At 33.9% G+C, this 21,190-nt stretch overlaps 4 protein-coding genes across 4 annotated transcripts; 2 read left to right on the plus strand and 2 right to left on the minus strand.

The window, feature by feature from the left end:
- Window positions 1–890: 890 nt before the first annotated feature.
- On the plus strand, window positions 891–11,980 carry LOC136420104 (E3 ubiquitin-protein ligase SHPRH). Its single transcript, XM_066406874.1, has 25 exons — window positions 891–1,340; window positions 2,375–2,536; window positions 2,597–2,810; window positions 2,849–3,081; window positions 3,138–3,229; window positions 3,282–3,450; window positions 3,888–4,083; window positions 4,145–4,274; window positions 4,328–4,523; window positions 7,189–7,352; window positions 7,411–7,581; window positions 7,635–7,818; window positions 8,296–8,415; window positions 8,470–8,615; window positions 8,824–9,014; window positions 9,068–9,309; window positions 9,362–9,478; window positions 9,596–9,696; window positions 9,803–9,991; window positions 10,048–10,135; window positions 10,647–10,786; window positions 10,848–11,051; window positions 11,109–11,234; window positions 11,288–11,448; window positions 11,502–11,980. The coding sequence occupies exons 1-25, from the start codon at window positions 1,001–1,003 to the stop codon at window positions 11,773–11,775; spliced, it is 4,350 nt and encodes a 1,449-aa protein (XP_066262971.1). The 5' UTR covers window positions 891–1,000; the 3' UTR covers window positions 11,776–11,980.
- A 650-nt stretch (window positions 11,981–12,630) lies between these two features.
- Window positions 12,631–14,703, plus strand: LOC136413602 (uncharacterized). The gene is made up of 4 exons (XM_066397276.1): window positions 12,631–12,851; window positions 13,089–13,317; window positions 14,115–14,288; window positions 14,598–14,703. The coding sequence occupies exons 1-4, from the start codon at window positions 12,665–12,667 to the stop codon at window positions 14,701–14,703; spliced, it is 696 nt and encodes a 231-aa protein (XP_066253373.1). The 5' UTR covers window positions 12,631–12,664.
- A 39-nt stretch (window positions 14,704–14,742) lies between these two features.
- Window positions 14,743–16,259, minus strand: RpL38 (ribosomal protein L38). The gene is made up of 4 exons (XM_066395200.1): window positions 16,100–16,259; window positions 15,906–15,966; window positions 15,042–15,164; window positions 14,743–14,802 (listed from the first exon to the last, which is right to left on the minus strand). The coding sequence occupies exons 1-4, from the start codon at window positions 16,100–16,102 to the stop codon at window positions 14,777–14,779; spliced, it is 213 nt and encodes a 70-aa protein (XP_066251297.1). The 5' UTR covers window positions 16,103–16,259; the 3' UTR covers window positions 14,743–14,776.
- A 915-nt stretch (window positions 16,260–17,174) lies between these two features.
- On the minus strand, window positions 17,175–20,572 carry LOC136411109 (uncharacterized). The gene is made up of 2 exons (XM_066393545.1): window positions 20,204–20,572; window positions 17,175–18,141 (listed from the first exon to the last, which is right to left on the minus strand). Exons 1-2 carry the CDS (start codon window positions 20,391–20,393, stop codon window positions 17,531–17,533), a joined length of 801 nt encoding a protein of 266 aa, XP_066249642.1. The 5' UTR covers window positions 20,394–20,572; the 3' UTR covers window positions 17,175–17,530.
- Between the last annotated feature and the right edge of the window lie 618 nt (window positions 20,573–21,190).

Here is a 21,190-nt window from a genome sequence, read left to right on the forward strand (position 1 = left end):
CGTTTCAGTGCAGCGTTTTATCTAGGTTTACTCCTAAAGTTCAGAAGACAGAGCGGCTCTAAAAAATCCCGGTTTCTTTGTCATATAAATAAGATTATTGCTGCTTAGTTCAGATTAGATATATGTCCCCTCCCTTCACCGTCACCATTCATTTATGGCAACGAGAATCTCCTGGAATAGATCCGATATGGGTCCTCCATGATGTTCTTGAATGAGGCTTCACATATAGGTGCCAGGAAATTTTAAATGGATAGTATACAAGGTTAGTCACAATTAAGAACAATTAAGTTTAACGTTTTTTAAAATTCGATTCCTCCTCACAAAACATGATAAAAAGTTCCTATGAAGTGTGATTGCAAAATGTTCCCTGTCTGAGTTGCCGGTGTTTATACATAGATGACCGCCAAAAACTGATTATTTAGGCTCTTTTTTTGAAACTGCTAATTACATTTTTAGTACATTTTATAATGCCAGCATAACCAGTTATTTGGTCATAGATGGTGTAAATCATATCCAGGAACACATATAGGAACGTAGGTACTACAAAAAATTCGTCTCTAGATACATCCTTATTCATTTAAGTACATATATTATACGGATTTGACATTGAGTTATAAAATTGTGAAGTTTTTTACATAAAAAATCTATTTTTTCCATTAAAAAATTGCACCTTTTCCATTAAAAAATTGCACCTTTTCCATTAAAAAATGCACCTTTTCCATTAGAAAGTGCACCTTTTCACAAAAAGTGCAGTGCAATCTAGTTAACTGTGATTGTCAATATACTGTCAGTTCACTCCGATGTTGTCATATTGTTATCTTTGTTCGTCTGAATTTATTTTCTGACACCTCTGTCAAGGTTATAAAACATAACCTAAGAAAAAATTGTTTTTGTTTTCAAATTTTTCCTAGGACCAATCTCCAAAATATTGCTATTTAAAAGAAAATAAGTCCTTAAATTTGAATTAAATCTTTTGTTTTACATTTAAAATTTTTAAATCATGAGAACGAAAAACACTCCGACTTCAAAGCAACAGTCCATGGGCAGCGTAAGTTTAAGCACAATAGGAGAATTTATACCTATCTACCGGAAAAAGAGATCTAAAGGACCTTCAAGAGATAAAACCACTTCTCATCATCAACTGGTTTTGGCCAAAGAATCCCATAAACAGTATTATTTGGGAGAAATTAAGATTGGGATTACCAACAGCATTATAGCAGATACCATTCAATCTTGCAAAATCTGTTTTAAGAGTAATGAGGACCAGAACTCAATTATTTTAAGTGTAGGTAATGAATGCACAGTTATTCAGGAGTCTGAGGATGTGGCATTATTCAAAGGTGAGGAAGTTTTGTGAATTTATAGATAATTTGCCATGTAATTTCAATTGGGGTACTTGAATGAAGAGGCCCTAAAGTGGATCACCTCGAATTAAAGGATTACAGACCTCAAATGATTCGGAATTGTTTTAATATTTGTACAATGTTTACAATTAAAAACAAATTGATCAAAAACTGTTCAAATTGAATCCTCATTTGCCAATAAGGTGGCTTTCATCTCTACTGTTCTTCCTTTCAAATTGAAAATAGTCTAATAAAAATTAAAATCTTTTCAATGGCATTGTAGGCCCAAAAATGCCAATGCTTATTTCATCAGATCTCCATAAATACATCTAATTTTGTCTTACTGAACAGAACAAGCCGGGAACATATAAAAGGTCAAAAAAAGCCATGAGTTCTCTCCTACAGGTATAGTATATACTATGTTTATCTCCATAATTGTTTGCCTTCCTCATAATTTTTTCTCTACTGCACTGGACCATGCAATTTTAAATCAGGTCATGAAAAAGAATTTCCAACAGTCTTATAGTGTTTTTGTGTCTTATCCAATTGATGTAGGGCAAATGAATTATTATATTTTTCTTTCTAGGCTGAACTATTAAGTTTCCTGGATTTCCTGTCCCTTTAGTTTCTTATCATTACTTGATAAATACTAACAATTTTTTCTGTCATTTTCATGTTACACTATATGGGCCTGGATTGGTTCTTGAAAGCCAGCCACATGTGAATATACAATGTTTTGATTATTTTCAGGCAAGTTACTGTTTGGAAGTAAAAATGTGTACCTGATTAGAGCTGTATTTAATAAGGGTAGACAGTTGCAACCAAAATTTGTAGGCAATTGTATCATCTTGAGTTTACCAAGGAATATTCCCATTTTATAGTGAACTTATTTTTTCTGATTATAATCAGAATTAAATCAGAAATTATCAGCAACGTTTCTCCTCCTCTCTCTTTCTTTCCACTCTTACAATATCTTACACCTAATTAATTAGATCACTATGCTTTAGCTCTAAAAAAAATTTTTTCCGCAGATTTGCTGAAAACAAAAATATTTTGTTTTGAAATCTACTCACAGGAGCAGCAAGTATTTGTGAAAATATATCTGCAGTCAATCCCTTTGCCAAAATTCACAGCTCCTATTGGAAAATGTATTCTTACCGTTTTTCAAAGGTTTCATAACCTCGACATTACAGGTAACAGGCCATAAATAACATTAATTGTGTATCTGCTCCCTAATTATTTTCTTTGATCAGACATAGAAAATATGGAAATTGAAAGTGATAGAACTTTTACACTAAATGAACTAGACCAGGTGTATGTGAAATTAATTGAAAAGCGAGATTTTAATGAGTACCCTCCATTAAAACAAGAATGTCTTGCTTTTTTAAAGCCCGTTTTAAGACCTTATCAGCAGGAAGCTCTTAAATGGATGTTATATAGGGAGACTCAAGCTAATAAAAGTGGCAAGTTTAAGAACAATAACTGAAATGAATTAATTTTTTTAGTATTGTAATTTTAGATACTATGCACCCATTGTACAAACAAATAACATTGAAATCTGGATGCAATATTTATTTGGATGTTAATGATGGATGGGTGGAGTTAGATCCACCCCTAGTTGACAGCCATTGGAAAGGAGGGATTCTTGCTGACGAAATGGGTCTGGGTAAAACAGTGGAAGTTTTAGCTTTAATTTTATGCCACAGGTTCAACAATCTGCCCAATTTAACACCTACAGGTAATCATTTTGATAATTTTTATGTAAAAATTAGATATTAAAGTTTTCTTTAACAGAAGATAAAGATTTGGTAATTATCAATCAAACAAAGAAAATTAAATTGCCTTCTGAACACTTGGAGGAAATTGTGCCCCCAAAGAAAGCAAAGGTATGTGAACTTTAATAGAAGAGTTTCTAATGTATGAGGTTTGTTTGTTCAGCCTTCAGATACATCCGTTACTGAAAATGGTCCTCGACAGAAGTCTGCCACTTTTGTAGCTTTGCAGTCAATTTACAATCGAACTTTAGCAGAATATTGCACCACCGAAACGCGAGTTCGACGTCCAGAGTGCCTAGTTCAGTGTATATGTGGCAGTATTGCAGAAACAGGTAAAATCAGTAGTTATTATTTATTGAATTCATAGCGCATTGGGAGAGTGGATAGTAAATGATACTCATAAAGAATTATGACAGATCTTCGGAGGACGTTTTATTAATGATGTTCATCATTGGTTCACTTAAGGTCAGGTCACCCTAGGCTTACATAAAGCATCATATCTCAAAAACATCTGTAAGTCAGAATAGGGTATTTTATGATAAAATATGCTTAAAATTCCCAGGAAAATTTATAATTAGCAACTGATTACCTTCTTATACTTTTCCTCCCAATCACGAGCAGATAGCGATTTTTCTTCAATAGTATTTATGGTGAAATTTATGTTTATTATACGAAATAACAGAAAATAGATTGCAGTATAATTTACTATCCCAAACTCGCCATATCGTCGCATGTTTACACCTCTCTGAACCTTTTGCAATATGAATAGGTAGTGTTAAATGTGTGGAGTGCGGCAAGTTACAACACAGTGGATGTTTGGGATGGAAGAAACGTTTGGGGCCCTACAAATGTCCGCAGTGTTGGGAAAAATCTGACCCCATCGATACAAAGGCCACCTTAATAGTGGCTCCTGCCGCATTGAGAAAACAATGGTGCAGAGAAATGGAATCGCACTTAAAAGCGGGGTATATGACATTTTCGTATTTAGAATTGGGTGAAATTTTATGTAATAAACCTATTTTATAGTTTGAAAGTGTTAAACTACGAAGGTTATTCGGCTACCCCGGTATATCCAACAGAATTGCAGGAATATGACATTGTTATTACCACCTACATGGTTTTGCAGTCAGAAATGAGACTTACGGAAACTACTCAGGTAAAAAAATGTGCGAATAATAATATATATTTTTTAATTGGGTGCTTTGTCAGAGTTTAAGTCTGCGTAATAGGAGGAAATATTGGCCTGGGAGTAGTCCGCTGGTCCGGATGCGTTGGTGGCGTCTCTGCCTGGATGAAGCTCAAACTGTTGAAACTCCCAGACGTTTAGTATCTTTGATGGCGGGAAAAATCCCCGCTATTCACAGGTGGGCCGTAACGGGAACTCCTATGACTAAAGGACTGTCAGGTAAAAGACTGTTGAATAATTAAAGCAAGCAACACTTCAAACGTTACTCGTGAAAGCCACATTAAGAACTAGATTTCGACTTCCTTAAGACTGTTCAATATTTAGTCTCAAGTTACACTTGAAATTCTTCACTTCTACACACTATACAGGGTGATTCTTAAATGATACGCATAAATTTGGGAAACTATAGCTGAGGGCAAGTAATGATTATTAGTGAAAAAAAAATGTAGTAAAACATTTTTAACTTCGGAGATACCAATTTATTTTAAGTAAAAATAAAAGAATCTGAATTTCGTAAAATTGAAAATGCATTTCATTTATCATAGTCACTGTTCGAAGTCATTTCCGTGATTTTCAATGTAGGTGAAATTTTTTATTTATAAAAACTAAAAAGTAAACAAGTCAGGACGACACGTTTGGTATTTCTAGCAGTACTTTCTTTTCAATTCGAGTTCATTTTCACGCGATTGGAATAAAAGTATGGGGCACTATTTTTCAAACGAAGAACTCACGGACATGGTACTAACATACAGCGAATCACATCAAAATTCAATGGCTCCAGCATATTTTTATACTCATTTTTTTCTTTTATTTTTATTTGAAATAAATTGCTATTTCCGAAACTAAAAATGTTTTACTACACTTTTTTTCGCTAATAATAATTACTTATCCTCAGGTATAATTTCCCAAGTTTATGCCTATAAATTAAGAAACACCCTGTATATATTAGTTTTAAAGAAAGAAAATAAATTCACTGGAAAATCACAATTTTTACCGCAACTCAGAAAATTTTGATTTAGTAATACAAGTTTAAGTTCTTGTTGACAAGTATTTATATGCTCAGTAGTTAGCCCTCTTAAAGCTGATTTCAATCATATAAAGTTTTACACTTTTACCTCTTATAATTCTCTCGATAATTAATTAAAAACTATTTTTAAAGCCTCTTTAATATTGACATGGTCGCGTCCCTTTAATGAAAAAAACAATAACACTCCTAAAAACCGAATATATCCGGTTTTCTTTAACTTACATACATTCCACACATTCCACTGTCGAGCACCTCCCGTCTCTTAAAGGGGATGTACTATTTAAAAAGGAGATAGCCTTGAAGGTATGTAGATTAGTGGGTCATCACAGGTAAGAGAGAGTACGAAAACGTCGGAACGAAAGTCAGATAAAGACGTTGATATATGTAATATAGCACCTATCCTTCTCTCGGACCGTACAACTTAGAGAGAGACAAAATGATAATTGGAGTCTTTCTCCTTGACGTTTCCCGCGTTTGTTTCAACATAACCTCAGAAATGTTTATTTGAATTTTAGATAGAAAATTATTGTTATTAGGCCTACATCTGTCGGTTGTGTTCAAACTGTTATATGTTGCATATAAAATGTCCAATTTTAATAATTTTTGTAAATGTGGTACATAGGTATGAATAGGATACGATGGGTAAATATTGCAAATTTTTGTTGTGTTAACCAGGAAATATTGCGTTCGACAATGGAGCCTGACAAAACCCATATTCGACATTGCATACTCCACTACTTTCACCGACAGAAATCAGCGGCTAAAACTTGCAGAATTTTGTGTGAAACTTACGGCGAAAGAGTTGTAATTGAAAGAATATGCCAGGGGTGGTTCAAGCAGTTTAAAACGGGTAGTTTCGACTTGGACGACGCGGAGCGCTCAGGAAAGCCCAAAACGTTTTCTGATGCTGATTTTGAAGCTGTTCTTGAAGAATACAACAACCAAAACCAGTAACAACTAGCAGAATAGTTTGATGTAAGTCAACAGGCCATCGCAAAACGTTAACATGCGTTGGGGAAAATGCAAAAAGAAGGCAAGTGGTTGCCACACTTGCAGTCGGCAAGGCCTAGCGTCGCGAAATTTGTCAAGAACTTTTGCCTAGGCAAAAGAAAAAGTCTTTTTTATATCAAATTGTGACTAGTGGCGAGAAATGGGTATGGTACGATAACCCCAAGCGGAAGAGGTCATGGCTTAACTCCGGCGAATTAGCAGTTTTCCAGCCCAAGCGTAAGTTTCACGGAAAGAAGCTGCATCCTCTTGTTACTGAAATGCTACTGATCTTCTCTGTTATGGATTACGATTTCGCGAATTTACCTGTGTTTTGTCGCTAGAGTTTCGTGAGTTTTCTTTAAATTTCCTAATAAATGTTGGAGAGATTTCTGAATAATGAACTGCTCTAAACCGAATAATCTTGGAAACATTTTATGTTAATGCGATCAATTTCAATTCTTTATGTTGCTGATCTGGTCTTTTTATGACTTCAGATCTTCGAATTTTCTCCAAGGTTCGTCATAGATTAAAGCGGCTTTCATAAATTGGGACCTACCTTAAACGGAAAAATCTCAATGCTATTTCTATACATAGGTGCCGTTTTTTCTGCCTAGATTATTATTATTGTTATTCATTATTATTTGACGGCGTTAAATTCTTCAATGTTTTTGTTTATACTGACTTCTTAGGCTCTATGATTTTTGAAGACCTAACAACATCGTTTTGTTAGTTTGTTAGAGTTTCAAAAATCATTTGAACCGTTTTGAAGAACTCTAATTCTAAAATTAGTCATAAATTTCGTTTGTTGCGTTTCAATTAATGATCAATTTATTTTCTGCCTTTAGCGACTAATGATTTTCGTTGCAGATATTTTCGGCTTAATTGACTACCTTCAAATGCAGCCATATAGCGATTTCAACACTTGGAATTATATTTTATATAATCCATTTGTACAGGGGGTTACAGAACCCATGTATGATTTCCTATCCAAAGTTCTGTGGCGAACATCTAAAAAAAGCGTTTTGAGTCAGGTAAATTCATGCCGAATTGTGACTTAAAAAATATTATTTAAGTAATGTTTCTGGTCAGATAAATATACCGCCCCAAAGTACTGAAATACACATATTGGAATTTTCGGCAGTGGAAAAGTTCTTCTATCAGCGTGAGCATGAGATTTGTGCTAATAACTTTTTGGTAATCGCAAACAAGTACGACCCGGATACATTTTTGGATAAAATGAATAAAAAAGATTTTAAAAATGTAACTATACAATAACTTTATCCTGCAATGACTTTTATGAGATGCATTTCCAGTTAATGGCACCACTTCTAGCTCTAAGACAAGCATGCTCTGATCCAACCTCAGTGAGAGGAAAAGGTAGGTATCTGTCTTTGAAGAAAAATACCTCATCTATGAAGGACCTACTTGATGCCCTTATTGCAAGAAATAAAAGCGACTGTGAGGAGAGCTTGAGGTTAATGATTTCGTCTATTAATGGTGAGTTATAGCGAATTCAGACATTGAAAAATCGCACACCGAATGTGATAAAATTTTTGAATTTTTCCACCATCTTTGTTTAAATCACATTTTGTAACAAATATATTTTTAAATGGCTATTTTGTCCCTTTTGGGAGTGCAAGTGCTTGTGTGAGCAAAAGCAACACATTCTTTAGTTGTTTGCATTCAATTTGCGATCTAAGTTAAAGTAAATATTAACCGCACGTGTTAGTTCAGGTGCGGTAAAAAGTTTTGCCGCATGCATGTCAATGCCTCGGCTTAATATTGCCCACCAGATGTAAAATGGTCAGGGTTGATTAGTTTTTAATAAGTTTTCAGATTTCTCCTCATTTTAATTTTGCCGTAATCGATCGATGTATCCCTTTGCTGATCTTAGTGGAACATCTTGTATAATACTTTTTATTTTTAACTTATTACGTAATATAACCAGATATCGAGCAAGATTCTATTTGCCAGGTTTGGCTGGATTACACCTTTTAATGCAATACCCCGAAGGAGCCGTAAACGAATATCGCAAAGTATTACAACTGGCTTCACAATTTTCTCAAGCAGAGAAGGAAGGTAGACTGACTATAGGTAAGTAACGCCACGTATATCAAAGAATGTAGCGCCTTATCTAAAATGTTTCAGACAAGTTGCTCTTGATACATACAATGCACAATCTAGCTGAAGTGTTGTCTTCATTCACTCCTAAAGATCGCACATTGCGGGACGACTCCTTAAGGGAAGATTGTGCCAAAGTGGAGAAACAATACATAGAGAAGTTTATGAAAGAGGTAAATAATAACTAGAACAGTATTAGTTTCAAATTAGTAGACAAATTTTCCGTTATATTATCATTATTTAAATTGCAAAAGTTAAACAGTATTTAATAATTCTTAATTATGGCCTAATCAGAGAGGTTACTCCATTATTTAATTTTTTCATATTTTAATTTTCAAGTTTTTTTAAATATCTTTTGGCCTTTAAAATTCAATATTCCAGACTGCGTCCGGAATAGATCAATGCGCAGCATTGACAAACAGCATAATAACACATAAAGAAGAACTAAGTGGGAAATTTGGTGAGTGGTACTCAAACGGGTGCGATTGGGTCTCTTCAAATAATTTGGACACTGACTTAATCAGCAGAGTAGAGATAGCAGCTGAAGTCGCCAATGTTCCTTTTGATACAAGGTAATGCCCCTCACAAAGTAGTAAGCCTTTCATTTAACAATAATTCTCCTCAGCATTAAAGTTAAAAACAGTCGCACTGTGCTGCGTAGAGTATATGTTTGGCATCAGGATTTGGAAGAGTCTCGTGACCGATTATGCGACGCAATAAAAGCCCTTTACGAGGAAATTCCGGGATCAAAACATATACAGATAAGCCACGGAGTCGTTGAAAAAGCGATGAATTGCCATTTGAGGCCGCAGAAATCCAAAAAGAGCAAAAAGACGGTTCGCAGGTGCACGGTTTGTTTGGCAAATGGTATGGAAACATTCAGGAAGTTTCGAAGAGTTTTTGATTTATTTCTTTATAGTCAAACTAAAGGATTACGAACTGAAGCTTTACACGATGAAAAAGAGGGTTCAAGACTCCGAGGATTGGAGTTTGCAAGGTAGTTGGAAACCGCGGTTGGAAGAGTTGATTCTTAGAGGTGAGTTAAGCAGTTTTTCTTTCTTATTTTTACCCAAGGAATACTCCCTTTAATTTCTGCCACATGCTTAGAAAACACCGTGTATAATACTAATTAAAATAATTCCTCTTTACATAGGTTTATTGGGATTATTAAAGTCGAAAAACTTCAATGGTACCTGCATACAAGATGGTGAAACTCATATGCGAATCATAGAATCGATGAAGAAAGAGTTTAAAGTAAGTGCATTTGACGGTTTCTAAAAAAAGTAAAAGAATGATTTAATCCATAAAAAATATTCAAATTAACCAAACACCCTATATACAAGTTTTTGATATATATTAGGAAATTCGAAAAGTGTGGACGTTGTTAGATCGACAAATTTGCGCTCAAGATGAACTCGACATCTGTAAAGTTAGACTACAACTTAAAACTGGAAACGAAAAGAACGACTCTGCCAACAGAACATTGAAAAATCTGAGCTACGACCAACCTGGTCATTGCGAACATATCAATTTAATATCACCTGCTGAGGTATTTATTAAGCTGCTATTTCCAGATAGTTTTTGGACTAATTTCAATAATTACAGTTGCCCCATCAAGAACTAATTTTAAGATCTGAGGAAACAAGACAGAATTCTCGTTTGGAGGCACTGTTGGGAACGAGAAATTATTTAGGTTTGTTTAGATTTGCTACAAATTAATTGAAAATGTTTGAGTGTTGAGAAAGACTCTTTAACAGAAAAGAAATATTCTTTAAGTTGAATGAAGTAGCAAATGCTAATAGATATAGATACTGTGGAGATTATATGCGAATGGTAGGCATTACTGCAGAGGCAAACATGGTTCTTTTTCTTCGTCCTCCCTGAAGGTTTACAATGTCTGTCAGTCCATATTTCAATCCAACTGAGATGTTTTGAAAATTCTTAATTAAATTTCTTTGTAACACATCAACAGGGGTGAGAGTTTATGCTATGAATTTCGCGTAACTCCATTATTTGTATACCCTTTATATGACCTCACCATCCATCCACTGCATTAAATTTTAATGTTGATAACATCTTTTAAAATAGTAACAAGAACCAAAAGCGATGTAGACTTCCTTTATTAACATACCAACTGGTGATCGAATCCCTTTCTATTACTGTTGGATACCCTAAACCTAGACCGTAAAACCATCTACTTATAGGAACGCTTCGACAGCAGCAGTTTGAAGGTTTCACTCCAGATCCCTGCCCTGTATGTCGCAGCCCTCTCATAAATACTTGGGCCATATTATCATGTGCACATACTTACTGTATGGACTGTTTTCAAACCTTATTCGCAAAAGTAAGTTCCGATTGTTTTGCAGAAATCGATATGTTATAAAAAAAACGGTTATAATTTGAAGGCTGAAACTAAAATTCAATGCTGCGTATGTCGAGCCAAGCACAATCTACATGATGTGGCATATATTAATAACAGACTCGGCTCAGAATCAAAAAATGACCCTTTAGATGAATCAGAGACCATCGTCGTTGGGAGTTATTCACGAAAAGTTGATGCAGTATTGAGGTTATTGCTGAAGCTAAGGAGAAGTGATCCACACGTTAAGGCTAGTAAACATTAATAATAAGGTTTAATAAAATTGTCGATCAACTATGACTTTCAGGTTTTGCTTTTTTCGGCCTGGTCTCAGGTGCTTAAGTTACTTAAAACTGCCTTAGAGCAAAATGACATCAACGTCGAACTGGCTGATGCTACTGCTAGCTTTGAAAAACGAATAGAAACGTTTAAGGTAAGACCTCAAAATTGAAACAAGTTCCCGTTAATTTGGGGCATCAATTTCAGGACCCATTTCAAAAAATCACTGTCCTTCTCCTTCCAATTCGACTGGGTTCCAAAGGACTGAATCTTATTGAAGCTACTCACGTGATTCTTCTCGAACCCTTGTTAAATCCTGCAGACGAATTACAGGCGATAGGGCGAGTTCATAGGATTGGCCAGACCAAGTACAACCTTGTATTATTGGAAGTTACACATATATATATTTTCAACTTTTCAGACCGACAGTTGTCTATAAATTTTTAATAAGCAACACCATTGAAGAGTCCGTTCATAATGCTACGAGTTCAAACTCGAGTGGTTGGGAAAAGGGGAAAGTTACTGTGGGGCAATTAAAATGCTTATTTGCAAACAGTTTTGAAGATATTAATCAGTCGCAAGAAGATTCAACTTCCGAAATTACAAGCACACAAATAGCAGGGATACCAGATAATAATCCGTTGGCTAACACACACACAGACATGGGCAACGGTAGTAGTGAAGACAGAGAATAAAAGGTCGATACTAATGTCGCTATGTTCCTTATTATTATCCGATCTTTGCTTCAGTATTATTTTGATCTCTGAAGAAGTGTAATTTATTTTTTGCGAGAAACACATAGTGTAAAAATTTGGAGTTTTTATTTACTTGAAAATTTGTATTTTGTTATTTTATTATTTACTTCATACTCATTGTACCTACTTATGTATAAGTTCTAAACATTCCAAACTTACATTAATTAAATTTGTTACATGTTACAATTTCTTTTTTAAAACAGGAAATTATTTTTTTACTTTCTTTATCGAGGAATTGAGAGTTTTAGAATTAAGTATACCACACCAGAATCGTGTATTAATGTAAAATAAACGTCTAATAACATTTGCAAAAAACCATACAATTTCTTGCTGAACACTTCTCCCCTCCCAATATCACTCAAATGCAGTACCTTATTTCTTTAGGTTTGGACTAAAGGATCGCACTCTGAACGGACTTGAAACGGGTTTCAAAACAGTGCAAGGTACGGTTCAATCCTTTTTGAAATTGCAAGATTTTAAAAATTACCTAAAAATACTTTGAGCAGGTTGAGAGGTATGAATAGTTTGACGGGTATTAGGACAAAAATTTTCTAAAAGCCAAATAGAAAATCCATATCTTTTTAACTTTTTGTGATTAATTCTTACACATTACGTGTTATGTAAACCCAGCATTAGACGAAATAAGACAACTTGATTTTTTTTTAATTTTAATTTTAAGTTTGATTACAAATGACGGTTGTCACTGCTATCATTGCTGGAAAAGATTAATCATTTTTTAGTGTTAGTTTTTTTTAATTTTTCAAAAAACGATACATCATCCCTATCCACTAAGGTAGTAATTTGACCATAAATTCAAGCCAGATTTATAATGACCAATAATAATCATAGAATCTTAATATTTGTATTATGCTTGAATTTTTGTTATAATACAATTGACTTAAATTCAGCTGAGCTGCAATATTTGGCCGATCATTTGACACCTGAAGAATGTCGTAAACTAGTAGCAGCTGCCCATTTTCAAAGTTTTGACCAGCCTAATGCACTTGATCAAGCAGGTGAGTAAAACTTTTTAAGAATAATAACACTAAAAAATTTCTTTCGAGGGAAACATGATTAAAAAATTGCGGATCAGGAAAAAGAGTAGAGTATATTTTCATTTCTTTCCCGATGTTTCGTTTAATATACCTGAACTTCTTGAGGATTCGAAATAGTTGCATACGAGTTGACACTGTAAAGGAGATGCTGCCATTATTTCCTGTCTTCGCCGTACCTGGTTCTATTGTGATTTTCAGAGAGAAAAGTACCAAAAGACATTCCTTGTCTTGAGCATTTGCATCACTGGAACTCCCAAACAGGCGAAGGCAAAGGAGAAACGCACGAGGTGCTGGAACATAGACTGAGGCAGATGGGCAAGACCGAATTAGCAGATTCACTAGGAAAAACAGTATTTCACCAACTAGGTAGTGATTTGCAGAAAGATATTCAAGAAGGTTTAATTAACTTTCTAACTACGGAAAATAGGTCAGTATATTTGCTTGTAAAAATTGATAAAACGTCTATTTTTACTTTTATCTTATCTGAGACATTCCGTTACATTTCCAAACCCAATTAGAAGTCGTTTTTTAATTGAACGCTCTGTATCGGAAGCTTTTTTTATTATTAACGTCAAGTTGGCTATGCGTGATAAAACCGCGACGCAGAAATTGGCTTGATCAACAAGATGGACTAACATAATATTATTTGATAAATGCAATGCTAATAATGTATTAAATATCGCCCGAATATAAGAAAAAATTACTTCCTATTCATTTCAATGGAGCCTATCATAAAACTATTGTTTGGTACATAAATAAAATTATGCCACATCCCCAAATTAAATATTTAAATAATGATGTAAACATTTGGAAACCTTCAACATCCTGTATTATATTTATATTGTACATTGTATAATTTAATAACAAATATCGAGTTATAATTTATAATGGAATATGTACAAAATTTTAGGAATACAGCGATTTTTATAAGATCGCATGAAGGCGTCGATTTAGCGTTACTTTTATACGCATTTAAAAATTATTTTGAATCATACAAGGTGATTCAAAAAAGTATATCAGCTTTGATTTTTTTAACTGGGAGGTTGTATTTTAACACTGACAGTTATATTTTCTTCGACTCACCATTTGTAACTCAATGCTTCAAATGTTGACAAAACATAAACAAAATCGATGTATCCGAGCGATTTTACTAAAATTACTTTATTCCGAAGATATTTTGATATATCGCATAATAAATCATAATTCTGTATAAATGGTTTGCAGCTCAGAACTTCCAGTTATTACACTGGAACCCCTTGTACAGAAAATTAAAAATCCCTCGAATTATAATGTAATGGACTATTTTCTGTACTGTTTAGCAACAGGGATTGGACTAACCATTCTCGGGCTATTGTTAAAATTAATAATAAATAAGTTAAGAGAGAACATTAAACAAAGGTAAGATTATATGTATAAAGCATCTTATTGTCACTTTCCATTTTTAAAGTATTTTGTCAAGCTTCATCTCCTCAGCATATACGACCGATTCTGAACTCTCCTCATTTAAAACTGATAAGTCTCTAGTTTTTGTGATACCTACTTAAATTTCGTAGATCTGACACATTGCAATTTTTTACAACAATATTACCAGATCTTCCCAGAATTCTATTACATATAAAAATTTTACTGCCCCAAACATATTTCCATGTGGTTCAGTAAAAATTTTGTTAAGAGAATCACTAAAAGTATCTGCGCTTGTACTTTTAGGAAACGTAGGACCCCAGAAGGACACAATCTTCTAGAAACTCACAGTTCAGATTCGGAATTTGAAGATAACAAATTTGATATAAGAACCTTCAGGCAGTTATCTTAAATAATTGTAACTTTGTGGGGATATTTATTACTAAAAGACAACCTTAAATTATCATTTATTTAAAAAAATGGTTTTATTTCACCTCTTTGACCTGGAGACCTGAAACAAAAAGGAAACGATTTTAGGAGCTTATTTCTATGTTTAGGATTAATATTCTTTAATTAGTGATTTTTGACTTGCGTAGATTGTACCCGCCATCTAATGAAGGGGAAGGCCAATAGAAATAGTTATATGTATAAGAACTTATAAAAAATGCTTTTAAAAATTCAAAAATAGAATTAAGCGCAATTTTATTTTTGGCATATTCATAAATAATTTGTGTCAATAATTGTACTAACCTGGTGGAAGCGATTGCTTCAGTTTTTCGGCCTTTTCCTTATCTGTTATAACCAAAGTATACAAAAACCTTGAACAGCGGACCTTGAATTTGGTGTTTTCAGCATTCTTCTTTATTTTAACAGCTGTAATGAGAAAACCCCATGTAATATTAATCATACTCTAGGATCGCACAAGTCCCTACATGGTCTTTATGACACCCCTTTTTAACTTTTTTTAATTGGAAGATTTAGAAAAATCTGTTGAAGGCTACATTTTGACTTTCCAATTAAGAAATACTATAGTACTTCTGGTTCCATAAAAATGCTCAGAGGGTTCTTTACCACTTGCCTATCACATTTCCTCTAAAGCACTTTAAATTCAAGTCAAAAATTTTTGACATTTCCTCAATCTGGAGAAATTTTGAGAGACTGGGAGTTTGACTTTGATACAAACAAAAGGTTTATCAAAATACTCAGGTGTTTTTATATCCATACATTGTCTTAACACCACTGGTCAATGACAGTTTGATTTTAATCTTGTGTGATTTTTATAGTTACTCAACTTTGCCTTGCCATCTGATAAAAATTTTGCCAATAAGCAAAAACAACTTAACAGATGTATACATTTTTAGGTATTGAAGTAATTTCATGAACTCAAGCTTAGGTGTTATTGTCTTTTGACTACAAGTTTTACTCTTTACATAAAATTTTCAAACATTTTCCATTGCTAAATCAAAAATTATAAATTTCCAGAGTAAAAAACAACGCGATTGATACACGATTAAGGCATATAATGTCAAATAATTTCCTTTTCTTTGGAACTCATGACGAGAGATATTGAATTAAAATTACTAAGACCTTATGTAAAAGAACATTAACACTTACATTTGGCATCTTTCCTTCTGGCTGTAAGAAGGAAATCCTTAATTTCTGTAAGCTCTCGTGGCTACAAAAAAATAAATTAGTATGCATTACAACCAAATTATTAATGTGCTCCTAACTTTAAGATCAAGTTTTCACAAACTTAACCTATAACGCGGCTCTATTTCAATGATTCTATGGAAATTATTGGGGCTTACCATTTTAGGGCTTCGGTCCTTAGGTGCTGGAAAGTGGTTGAGATGGGTAAACTGCTGGAATGACCAACTGTAAAAAAATGGAATTTGTATAGCTTCGATTATTCTATGTTGCGCATGTGAGAGATATGAAATATTTGTCGGCAATCATGAAATAGGGTTAAACGTTGCATTATTTCACCATTTTGAGAAAAAATATCTTAAATTTTTCAAGATGATTGAAGAAAAAAGTAAATAAATATTTTACCTACCAGTTATTTTGTTTACAAATTGTCAAAAGGAGGAAAAATCTCCGAATTTTTTGACATAATAGACATATGACATTGACGTAAGAGGGGTAGCGCCTAATGTATGTTAGCCATGAAATATCAATAGGCTTCATGATAACGCTTTATTCTACTTATTTTTTATTGGTACCATGGGACAAACTATTTTAAATATTGTTTAAAACTGCATATTAAAAACACATTGTTGTTATAAAAAGTATATTCCAAGAACCCAGTAATATTTTTATGAACTTTTGGACTCTACAGAGTGTTTATGAATTGTGATATCGAGTTGAAATGACTGAGAGATCATCGATACGATGAACCTGATTAGTAAACTATTGTCCACAATTCGAGATAAAGGGTGCTGAAATTTTTTGCAAATTTATTAATTATCAAAGACGCTTAGTTTGCAATATGATTTTTCTTTTTAGATTCACCAGTAATATACCCAACGACATGAATCTGAATTTTAAAAAAATTGTATGCCGCTACTCTTTTTCAAAATGAAAATTAATCCTGTAATCTCTGGTGAATTTGGAATGAAAAAGTACTCTTAATTTTTTATTATCTGGCATATTTAATACATGACAAATCAATTACTGTTGGGAGAATATATTTTCTATCTCAGGGGGTTTGAGAACTACTCATCAATGTAATAAACTATTTTAATTTTGACAACGCAATTCGAAACACCCTGTATATTTCAGAGTGCAAGATCGGGAAATACCCGAGCGGTTTTTTGCATGTTGCTAGAATAGATGACCAGTGGTCAAGGGTTATGATTCTCACAAGTTGTTTAAAGAGGCCTTTTTAAGCAACGTGTATTGTTTCAACTCGTAGTTACATGTATTTAACTAAAAAATTATAAAACATTCAATATTTTGTTTGAGTTTATGCTACACTTATAATAAACAGAGATTCTGTAGGATCGCACATAACATTAATTAACTGGCGCAAGCATAATCAGTATTTTAAGAGCTGAAAAATCAATGTCCTGATAACTTTTCCCAGAGGTTAGTTTCAATAGAAACAGGAAAGATGAAATATAGGTAGATCATTTTATCGTTTCTTTATTTCTGTGGAAGTATTTTCCACGTCAGGATTTTGATCTATTGACTCTAAAAAAATTAAACTGAGGATATCCTGATCTTAAGGCGTTTGGATTTTATATGTCGCTATCCTTCTCTTCTTTTGGGATTTGGGTGTGGAAGTTGGTGTGGGGTTCCTGGCTGCTGGTGTGATCCGATGTACTGGCTGCCGATGAAATTGCAGTGATTTCACAGGGTGGACATAACAAAGTTCGCAATATTTGCAGAAATTCAATTTTTGCAGCAAATTTTTGATCAGGAGACAAGTTTCGCATCGTAGGAAGTAGTGATAACAAAAAATATTTGTCTTCATCAGGCTCCTGATTGGTGCTCTCATGGACTGCTGATGCTTCAGTGTCAGTGGGATCTTTATATAAATATACTGGATGCTGCTGAGCCCCATGTGTCCAGCGAATCGCCCTTGCTTTTTCGCACTCATTACTGCATTCTTCATTTGTGTCCTCACCTCGGTCCTCACAATCATCCCCTGACGAGTATTGCTTCAGTGAGTCCGATTCATCCTTCTTTTCCATGGGCTGCATGTAAGGTACCAAGAACAGCAGGTGATCATAAAATATGTATTTGCGTCGCTTTCGTTTTCCGAAGCCTTCCTCGCATTTCTTATCATTATTTAGTTCCTTTCTGAAGCAATCTCGGATATTTTTCCATTTTCGCTGAACCTCGCGAGCTGAAAAAGATAAAATAGATAAGAAATTTTGCTGACAGAAAAGCAACAGGGTTGTTTTGACCGACTAGTTAGACCAGAGACTACGAAGTCTTGAATTATCGGTCCTGGGCGGTGGAAACAAAAATTCTTAATAAGGACTCTTTAATTTTCGATAATTTTTGGTCATGAGGGTGGTAATGTTTGTATCGTTGTAAAGTAGATCGCCCAAGGGCGACGGAAAGGTGGTAATGACTTGATTGTTAAAAAAGAATAAAAAAATTGAAGTATTTTTAGTGATATAACCATGTTAACTCATGCACCTTGATGAGGATAACAAAAATTATCGAAAGCTAAAGCAATTTTATGAATTTAGGTTCATTTTTAAGTTTTGAATTATTTCAATTACATACAAAGTGACGGTTATTTTAAGATTTTTATCAATGTATCTACTAACGTCAATTGTATTAGATGAAATGAAACATGTACAGGGTAAGTTGAAACTGAGGTAATAATAGAATTAATCGTACTTATCGCACGCCTGGAGCAAGTTTCTCCAAAAGCACTTAAAATAGTATTTTATGTGCCATTTACTAAATACTAAATAAAAAATGTCACAAATTTTGCTCAAGTGGATTTCTATACAGGGTCTAACAAAAGTAAGGATAAAATTTAAAAACCGGTTGGCCCGTAACAATGTTGGATAACGCATTTTTTTACGAGATGGTCATAAAACTTAATTTAATATTTACATCCCTGCTCTGGGTTCGAGTCATTGTATTTTTTACACTCAATTCGAAAATTGCAGCTCGAGCATAATTTTTAGCGTGGCCCCAAAACCTTTGATAGGGCGTATATGTGGAAACGAATATTCACAATTGCTCTCAGAACTTAACGTTTCAAAGTCAACTTTAACAAAAATGCCAAAATAGTCCAATGATTAGAGAAAATAGAGCTTCTATTAGTGAAATATGACGGTTTAAATATAGGAACACGACACATTGTTTTGAATAAAATTTTATTGTTTTTCAGCAAATTTGTTCATATACGGTATGTTCTATTTCAAAAATGTGTTTTAGGCAGATTTAGTGTCTCTCCGCAAAAGCCTTAATTTTGTCTCCCTGTACAAGGTAAATCTACTTTTTTAATATGGGGCAAATTCGTGAACCTTTCGGAAAGAACCTCCGAAAGTTTTGCTTTTTGTGAATTCAGATCGCGTTGTGACAGAGACTATCTTAGAGCCACGGTTCTAACAAAAGTATAACAAAATTAATTAATATTTCGAAAACGCTGGATACAGATATAGGAATTATTAAGCAGACGTGAAAAAAAGAAAATAGAGAACCTAAAGGTGCAACAATATACAGGGTGTACCATTCAATATATTGGAGTTGCTACTACTTCTTTATATATATACATTCGAAATAACTTTGCTGTACAAATTAACATGTGGCATATAAGCTAGAATTCCGCACTTTAGTAACCAGTCTCGATTGATTTTAATATTAGTTGAATAATTAGCTTAATGATCCATGTTGGTACAAGGAAGATAAGAGAACTTGATAAATATGGAAATAGTTAAAAAGGCAAATTTTCCTTTCAATAACTGTAAAACCTTTAAAAATGGATTTAGAAAACTGCTTTTTTTCCATGTAACAATTAAAATCACCGAATATCGTAAATGTTTTGTTCATCAATTTGGCATGAGGAAGTGGATAGAGCTTAACAGAAAATATAGATAGATAACGGAGAAAAGGCCACATTTAAACTTCCAAAATATAGCGCGAATATTTAGTCATGCTTCAGGGAAATACTCATTTCCCACGCAATTACCTGCGGAAAAGCGCCAATTAATCACGGTAGTGGGAAAATATAATCCTTTTTTTTTTAATTTTCGCTCTATGTAAATCTATATCGAGAATTTTGTGGCCACAGACTGCAACCTGAGGCTTTTGCGACACCTTCATCAATCAGGAAAATGTAAAAAACCACGTACGAATCAAGTACATAATGAAATAAAATAAAGAAAAATAAAAACCGTCTCATTACGACTGGTTAGCTCCCATTATAACGTAGTTTGCCTGACCTGTCCTAGATTTATTTTTTTCATCTTGAATCGACCAATTTGGAATTATAGCCTCACAAACTGCTTTCCACGTTCTGTCCCTTATTGTCCTGTCTTTGTACTCAATAGAATTCTTATCATATATTGCTGGTCTTTTTTGCACTTCCGAAATCAGCCGCGTACTGTCGTAGAACTCTATACCGTCGCCCATATTTTTTTTTTTTTGTAAAATTCCACAAATCGAAATTAATTTACTGTAAAACACTCAGGGATATTTTAACAATGGACTCAAGCGTTTTATGTGGATATTCTACGTATTTTAACCGACTGCTTGGTTTAGCGGCACGCGGTTCAATAACAGCAGCGTGCGGTAAGAGACGGGCGACGGGATACAGCGGGTGTGCCAGTTCCCCTGGTAATTAGATAAATATGGGCAGTGTTGCCGGATTTTCTCGATTTACGGAAATTTACAGGAAAAATATGCCGTGATATGATAATGATAATCCGTGATAATATGCATATTATCATTTTCAGTATAGCGATAATGTGTGATAATGGTGACAATTCTTAAGAAAAATTGTTTGTTCAAGAAAGGTATGTTGGATTTTTACGCAGGGTGTCCCAAAAGTATGCCGACAAACTTCAAGGAGCGGTGGGAGACATCAATACAAACTTAAAAAAAAAAAAAATGTATGCCCGCAAATGAGCCGTTTGTACAGCAAAAAGCAATATATGGTTTTGATCATTATAATCACTTTTTGTTGGCGTTAGACATTGTTTTATCGACAGATAAACGATGGGTTTTAGTAATTGTCCATTCGTAGGCCAAAGATAACCTCAAAGAAAAAAATCCATGGCGTTGAAATCAGGAGAACGCGTGGGCTAAGCTGCAGAATGTCCTCTTCCAATTCACCAGTGCATATCCGTAAGTTCTTCAAATGAGGAATTAGCGCTTTTTTTTATTACAAATTTTGATTTAAAAATCGACAAAATGAATGTTGCTAAACC

Source organism: Euwallacea similis, chromosome 1 (assembly GCF_039881205.1).
Source record: "Euwallacea similis isolate ESF13 chromosome 1, ESF131.1, whole genome shotgun sequence".
Classification (NCBI taxonomy): domain Eukaryota; kingdom Metazoa; phylum Arthropoda; class Insecta; order Coleoptera; family Curculionidae; genus Euwallacea; species Euwallacea similis.

Bases quoted from the DNA above. Each gene is read 5' to 3' on its own strand.
- LOC136420104 (XM_066406874.1), top strand. From the start codon at position 1,001: ATGAGAACGAAAAACACTCCGACTTCAAAGCAACAGTCCATGGGCAGC. The intron at 9,992-10,047 runs GTATTTATTAAG...CAATAATTACAG, and splicing joins ATTTAATATCACCTGCTGAG to TTGCCCCATCAAGAACTAAT. The intron at 11,235-11,287 runs GTAAGACCTCAA...CATCAATTTCAG, and splicing joins AACGAATAGAAACGTTTAAG to GACCCATTTCAAAAAATCAC.
- LOC136413602 (XM_066397276.1), top strand. From the start codon at position 12,665: ATGACCAATAATAATCATAGAATCTTAATATTTGTATTATGCTTGAAT. The intron at 12,852-13,088 runs GTGAGTAAAACT...TGTGATTTTCAG, and splicing joins TAATGCACTTGATCAAGCAG to AGAGAAAAGTACCAAAAGAC. The intron at 13,318-14,114 runs GTCAGTATATTT...AATGGTTTGCAG, and splicing joins TTTCTAACTACGGAAAATAG to CTCAGAACTTCCAGTTATTA.
- RpL38 (XM_066395200.1), bottom strand. The intron at 15,165-15,905 runs GTAAGTGTTAAT...TTCTCATTACAG, and splicing joins CAGAAGGAAAGATGCCAAAT to CTGTTAAAATAAAGAAGAAT. The intron at 14,803-15,041 runs GTTAGTACAATT...TTTTTGTTTCAG, and splicing joins GAAGCAATCGCTTCCACCAG to GTCTCCAGGTCAAAGAGGTG.
- LOC136411109 (XM_066393545.1), bottom strand. From the start codon at position 20,393: ATGGGCGACGGTATAGAGTTCTACGACAGTACGCGGCTGATTTCGGAA. The intron at 18,142-20,203 runs GTCAGGCAAACT...TATCTTTTTCAG, and splicing joins AAAAAATAAATCTAGGACAG to CTCGCGAGGTTCAGCGAAAA.